At 41.7% G+C, this 7,210-nt stretch overlaps 1 protein-coding gene across 1 annotated transcript in view; it reads left to right on the forward strand.

Moving 5' to 3' along the window:
• The first annotated feature begins 349 nt into the window (after nucleotides 1-349).
• Nucleotides 350-7,210, forward strand: part of PIWIL4 (piwi-like RNA-mediated gene silencing 4) — a 59,037-nt gene continuing 52,176 nt past the window's right edge. Inside the window, exons 1-3 of the mRNA XM_006833740.1 lie at nucleotides 350-436; nucleotides 2,453-2,531; nucleotides 4,518-4,649. Of these exons, the coding sequence (XP_006833803.1) occupies nucleotides 350-436; nucleotides 2,453-2,531; nucleotides 4,518-4,649 (298 nt within the window). The remainder of the gene's footprint in view (nucleotides 437-2,452; nucleotides 2,532-4,517; nucleotides 4,650-7,210) is intronic.

The raw sequence follows: 7,210 nt of genomic DNA on the forward strand, positions 1-7,210 counted from the left end.
CTCAGTCCAAAGTCAGCTGGTCTGAGGAGACCAGGCACACAAGGCAAAGGCAGCATTGCTGGGGATTGAGGGCCACCAAGGGGCATGGGAATTTATGGCGGTTGGCCAACGAAAGATGCAAGTAGTCCTGGTCTGCTTCCGAGGGCCAGCCACTGGCCTAGCAAGGAGGGATCGGCCCCAAGCCCTTGCCGTACTGGAGAACCCCGCCGGCTACTGCTGCCTCCACTGCCCACGCCCACACCCACGCCCACGCACCCTCCTATCTTCTCACAGCCGCCAGCAGGACGCCAAATTGCCACCCTGCATGAGAATTCAACACTCTTGAAGCTACTCTGGATTTCACGGGAACATGAGTGGACGGGCCCGCGTGAAAGCTAGAGGCATGGACCGTGGTCAAAGCGCCGGAGAAGTAGGGAGCACACAGGCCTCCCCATCAGTATGTATAAACGCTTAGTCGACTTTTTTCCGTTTTGTTTTCCCTGAAGACCAGGCCAGTGTCTTCATTTGCTTATATCTCTAATTTCTGCTAAGCAGTAGTGAGCTATCTTCTCTCTCAACTTTGAGCCTTTCCAAGGTTTCTCACATTCTTTTCTCCTAGGACTTTTAATTAACCAAGATATTAAGCTAGGGAGCCCTGGTGTGGCGCTGTGGGCTGATGTGTCAGGCTGCAAAGTCGTTTGAACTGCAAGATCAGTGGTTCAAGCTTATCAGCTGCTCTTTGGAAACCCTGTACAGGGTCGTTGGGTCAGAATTGACTGGAGGACACTTAACAACAACAACATATAGCTAGTGAGCTCTGATGGCACTGTAGGATAAGAACAAGATTGCTGTCAGGTAGGCAGTTCAAACCCGCCAGCCACTCCACGAGAGAAAAATAAGACTGACACATGGGATAAAGCAATGGACTGAAAGGTCGGTTTGAACACAAGGTTGGTGGTTCAAACTCACCAGCCACTCCTTGGAAACCCTATATAAGGTCTCTATGAGTTGGAAGACACTTAACAACAACACCTGAAAAAGATTTGCAGCCTTGGAACCCCTATACAGGACTACTATGAATAGGAATCGACTCTATGGCAATGAGTTTGGTTTGAGGTTTTTACTAGTTAATGATGAGGACAGAACGTTAAAGGCAAGTGTGTCATTATCTTCAGGAATTTTAGTTATTTGATTTGATTTTAAATTGCCTGGTAAAAGTTGATGTACCTTCCAAAGTAATGCTGTTGTTGTTAAATGCGGTCAAGTCAGTTCTGACTCGTAGTCACCCTGTATACTATTTCCAAAGCTGTAAAACTTTGTGGGGGTAGAAAGTCTCATCTTTCTCCTGAAGAATAAGTTGTGGGCTCCAACCTTGAACCTTGTGGTTCACAATCCAGTGTTTATCCTACAAAGTCATGTTGTTCCTTGTGTAACATTGTGTAGCATATAATCTAACGAATCTGTAAAAATTAATCATCTCAAACACAGATATGGTTTAGGTCCAACCAATGTTTTTGTAGCAGCCTCTGTGGGTTGGGTTTCTTGCTGGATTCAGGCAACTAGATGGAGTTGACCTGAACATAAGCAACTTTCTTTTTTTTTTAAAGGTTTTATTGTGAATTATGTGATAGTTTACATAGGAGAACGTTAGTTTTGCATTCATCCTATCGTATATTGTTTCATTGCCATGGTTACAATCCCCTCCATGCATCATCAACCAACCAAAGATTATACCCTATAAGCCTGCCCCCTCAGTGGTCAGCACAGTCTCTCTCCCTTTCTGTGTCTGAAGTCCCCAGCTACTCCATCTCTTCACGTCATCGTCTCTGCCTGCATCTCAGGTATCACTGAACATAAGCAACTTTTGAGTGATGCTACACATATACACTTTTGTCATTTACAGCACCCTCTTCAGCCAAAAAGGACTCACAGTGAATAGTCATTGTGTCTTCATGCTCCTAAAGCAGTCTTCTTCTGACTTCACTTGCATATATAACAGGTCAAGATATAATAGCATCTTGGACAAAGAGAAGTAGTTACTGTGAAAAGGGAAAATAATAATAATGCTTCTCTTATGAGAGCTAATTTTGACCCCTTTGGTTCAGGGAGAAGCTTGTCTGAATTGATGGCCCAGGTCCTCTGGGCTTCATTAATTTTCTTGCCACAAATAATGTCAGCTGTTCAGACAGGTAGCAAAAGGCCCATGTCATACACCTTGACACATGAAAGTCCATGCTCATTGTTACCATACATCTGGCTCAGATTCGTACTATAATCAAAGTTTGATAAAATGGGAAAAATAGCAGTGTGTTCTAACCTTTTTTTCTTCTTTTTGGAATTCATCATCCCATGTCCTCTCCTAACTCATGGTAATCTAATGATTCATGATACGATTTTGTTCTTATGTTGTGATAGTCTTTGGTTTATGACAACATCATAAATCTGAACAAAACTCTTTTTGTACTCATTTTAGTCTGCATCTGTTGATCTGAAAGACAATGACACACCTACTAGCAGTGGACGCATGGAAACAAGCGAGATTTTACCGAAAAGTAAGAGCAACTGTCTGTTCCCTTCAGCCCTGCGCAATCTGTGGTTGAGATGAAGCCTCACAACAGCAGGGTCATTTCTTGAGCTTCGCATTTTCCTCTTCTTGTGGGATCCTCCTTTGTCATGTTTCTTTTGGGACTCTTAACATGTGATCTGCTGCTCACATTCCTGACAGTGCTTGGCAGATGGGAATCTGCAGACATTGGAAGTCAGTTTTCAAGTTCATTTTGATCATTGAAGGATTTTTTTTAAAAATTGAAAATGTTGTGTGATATATAATTGCAGGAGTGGTAGGAACTTGGCTGCAAGCTGTTGCTCTTCCCTTCCTCACCAATTATTGAGTTGGTCTGACGCATGGTGACGCTGTGTGTGTGGTTTTAATGATTGATTTACAGATATCCATCACCAGGGCTTTCTTTTGAGGCTCTTCTAGGTGGACTCAAATGTCCAACCTTTCTGTGAACAGCCCAAGGACATTAGCTGGTTGTACCACCCGTGGACTCTAGCCATGGTTGTTGTTGTTAACTTGTGGTGGAGTCAGTTCCAACTCACAGAAATCCTGTATAGGGTTTCTTAGGAGCGACTGGTGGTTCTAAACTGTCAACCTTGTGGTTAGCAGTCTAGGGTTTATCTTACAGTGCCATATCAGCACTCCAGCCATGGTACACATCACCATTTAATGATCTCTCTCTTCCCTGCAAAGCCAGGTTTGGCCTCAGGATACTTGTCAACATGCTACTCCAAGTAGACACTATCACTCATTGCAGGTTGGCATGTCTAATGAATCCTGTTGCCCATTTCTTTTGCTCTGATCATGAAGTTGTGTGATTGATTTCTAACAAGTATCTGAGCTCTAAGCGCTTAGGTCTTCCCAGACTGATGACCAGAGCTGGCACTCATCTTGTGCCTGGTGGTTTTCCAGCCATACTAAAGTACCTTGTGAGATCCGAAATCACATAAGTTAATGTGACTTCTCAGATCTACTCTGAGGCAGTGCTTTCAATCCAGGGCTGCTGCCATAGTAAAACAGGATTCCAATTTCACTTTGGAAATTTCTTGCCATACCTGTCTTATGTTTTGAATACCAACTGGTGGAAACTCTTCATTCTTTGAGGGTAGATATAATATTTAGAAACCGCTCAACATCATTTGAAACCAAGAGCAATGAATAATAGGGGTAATCAAGTGAGGCTAATAAATTTTTAAAAATTAAATAAGGTATGTGTTTTTTCTGGGAGATTAAGACACTACTGACAGCAGTTTTGGGCAAATGGCAGTGACATTTGGGCTAATTGCATACAAAGATCAGTTCAGAGTCCCAGAGTTAGTCCTGTTAATTCTTGTATTCTTTATATTTTTAAGTTATCTTCAAGATACCAAAAGATGTCTTTAAAATAGCGCCTCTTTGTACTCAGTTTAAACAAAATATTCATTTGGAAACAGATTTTAACTTTGGATGGTCTAGAAGCTAACACTAGGTTAAACATTGGCTTTCATTCTCAAGGGAAATAGTCAGGCATAAAGAGAGATGGCAATGTTCTGGGAAATTTCTCTTCGTTTTGTGGGAAGAGGGAAAAATGCAGTCCCTCTCTGTGCAAAAGCAGGTGTGGGCAGGCATACACTATAACTCTTCAAGGTGTTATGCGGGGAGCTAGGGAAGGGAGAGCTGCCCTCCATAAACGGGCATGGCACAGTGCCTAGAGAGACAGAGCTGTCTCCTTAGCCACGCCATAAATCACACAAGTACTTTCTACAACAGCCTAATTCAGAGGCTGCGATTTCTAACAGAGCATCTCATGCTTCCTTCACAGTTTTTAAGTTTTAGGCTGAAGGCATCTGTGTGGTCGGCTTCTGCTTTCAGCAATGTGATGTTTTATAAGACCCCCAAACTCTTAGCTTTGTTTGTAGATGCATTTTTGATATAGTAGTTGAAAATAGTATCAGTAGATTGAAATATAAGATATTATTATGTTATCTTTCTATATTAGATAGAGACAGTATATCATCTGGGGATATTGGGTGTGCCCTCATGAGAAGAGATGGGAGAATCCAACCGGGATTCATGGATTTGGGTGTCTGTACCCGAGACAAACTGGCACATGTGAGAGATTGCAAAACAGGTATTCAGTTTTATGGTATTTATTTTTTTAATGTTACCAAATCTTGCTTATGAAATTTTAATTTCTAGGTCTAAAATCAACAAGTTCACACATTCACTTAACATTTATTGAATATCCACTATGATTAAGGCATTGTCTAAACACTTCTGGTTTTCTTTGGCCTTAAATTTCTCTTTTATTAATACAAATGATAACATTTCCCCCCAAATCACACATCAGTTGCTGAAAGGATTTTCTGTTTACATGTGGGATTGAGATTAAAAAGATGCATCATGTCTTTTTCTACACTTTTCTTATGTGGAATAAGATCCTTGCTGGACTCCAGCTGTAAAAAGAAAAATGTGGCCTATTTCAGAGATTTTATACCAGGAATTCAGACCCACCCCTGAAATTACCCCCAGAATTGCAGATGGATGCATTCTCTGGGAAGTGGGTCTATTGTTTTATTTGCTTCTCAATGGAAAGTTTTGTGACTCCTAAAAGTTAAGATTCACTAATGAACATCAGTGGTTTTCAATTAAAAACAAAACAACAGCAACAAAAAACAATAGTAACAATGCAGCACAATAAGAACTTGATATATGTGGGGGCTTTAAAAAAAATAATGCAAAAATGGAATGCAAAAATCATGGAATTTTTCCATGAACTTTTTGAAGCCCCCTCTAATTATCCAGCACACACCCACACACTTGAAACAAAAGTACTTACCCTTACTAAATGCAAGACATTCTGGTCCATTCTATTGCATTCTAGTCTTTCATTAAAAATATTGGTTCAACTCATAACTCCCGCACTAATGGTCACAGCTGTAGTTTGAAAACACTCATGTAGATGATCTCTAAGGGTCTTGTCACCGCTTACGCTGACGTTCAACATTGGTTTCTCTTTGTTCACTAATATGACCACCTGAAACATGTTTCCTCAGGATCTGGGCGCATAAAGGAAAGCTTCTTTAATTAGAATACCACAGTGGTTCCTTGTACCTGCCATATGTATGCCAGAGATCAAGTCTGGCAGAATGCTAAGGCACACATGGTCCATTTTCGTTCACCACCTTAGGGACGCATGTCTTCACTTCCTCCATGAGAAAAGCAAAATGTAGCCTAGTTGAGATAAATGCTTTCCTGTAAGACAAAAACTTTGTTTATGGGCTCCTCCATTTTGTCCTCTGTAGAGTGTACACCATCCATCCCGAGCACTGAGCACATATATTGTGACCGACTTTGATTTTCATCCTGGAGGCTTTAAGATGTGAATAAAATATTCTGTAGAGGGATGGAATGCCTCCAGGTGCCTGCAGAAAATAGAAGCCTGGAGTATTTCTGTGTTCATAGGGAAAGATCTCCCTTCCCCTCTCCCCTTAAAACTCACGGAGCTGATTCAGACTCACAGCAACCATACCAGACAGAGGAGAACCACTCATAGGGTTTACAAGGTTGTAGATATTTACGGAAGTGGACTGCTGTATCTTTCTCCCATGGAGTGGCTAGTGGGGTTGAACCACTGACCTTCTGGATAGCAGTGGAATTGCTTAAACAATTGCACCACTAGGGCATCTCCATATATACTGTTGTTGTTAAGTGTTGTTGGGTCAGGTCTATATAGGGTTTCTGAGAAGCAGGTGGTGAGTTTGAACTGCCGACCTTGAAGTTCATACTCCAATGCTTATCCTACAGCACCATAGCAGGACACCCCAAATTTCCTGTTAGCAATGTACAATCATTAATAATAGTGGTATTACTATTGTTATTGATATTCTATAAAGCATATCTGCATCTGGGTAGGCCCATATCAGGACTTGCTGTTATATATTTTTCTAACTCAATGTAAATCCAGCTTTACTCTCTGTTGTTGTTATGTGCTGTGAAGTCGGTTCTGACTCATAGCGATCCTGTACAGTGTTTCCGAGGCTGTAAATCTTTATGGTAGCAGAAAGCCTCATCTTTCTCCTATGGAACAGCTGGTAGTTTTGAACTGTTGACCTTGCGGTTCGCAGCCCGATTCATAACCACTACGCTACCGAGCTCCTTTCCTAACTGGATGTAAATCCATCTTTACTCTCTAGTATTCACAAAAACAAAACAAAATCCACTGCCATTGAGTCAATTGTGAGTCACAGTAATGCTGTAGGACAGAGTAGAACTACTCTCTCGGATTTCCAAGGCTAGAACTCTTTATGGAAACAGACTACTTCATCTTGCTTCCACGGAACAGCTGGTGAGTTGGAAATGCTGGTTAGCAGCCCAATGCTTAATCCACGGCACTGCAAGAGTTCCATATCTATTTGTTGTTGTTGCTGTTAAGTGCCATCGAGTTGATTCCATCTCATAACAACCTTGTATAGAGTTTCTGAGAATCAACTGGTGAGTTTGAACTGCTGACCTTGCTGTTCAAACGACCTTGTAGTCCAGTGCTTACCCTACCACAAGGTCTCTATGAGTCAGAGTCAACATGATGGCACTTAACAACTATTCTCTGGTAGCGTAGTGGTTATGAATCGGGCTGCGAACTGCAAGGTCAGCAGTTCGAAACTACCAGCTGCTCCGCGGGAGAAAGATGAG

The sequence above is a fragment of the Chrysochloris asiatica genome, unplaced genomic scaffold (assembly GCF_000296735.1).
Source record: "Chrysochloris asiatica unplaced genomic scaffold, ChrAsi1.0 scaffold00008, whole genome shotgun sequence".
NCBI lineage: Eukaryota > Metazoa > Chordata > Mammalia > Afrosoricida > Chrysochloridae > Chrysochloris > Chrysochloris asiatica.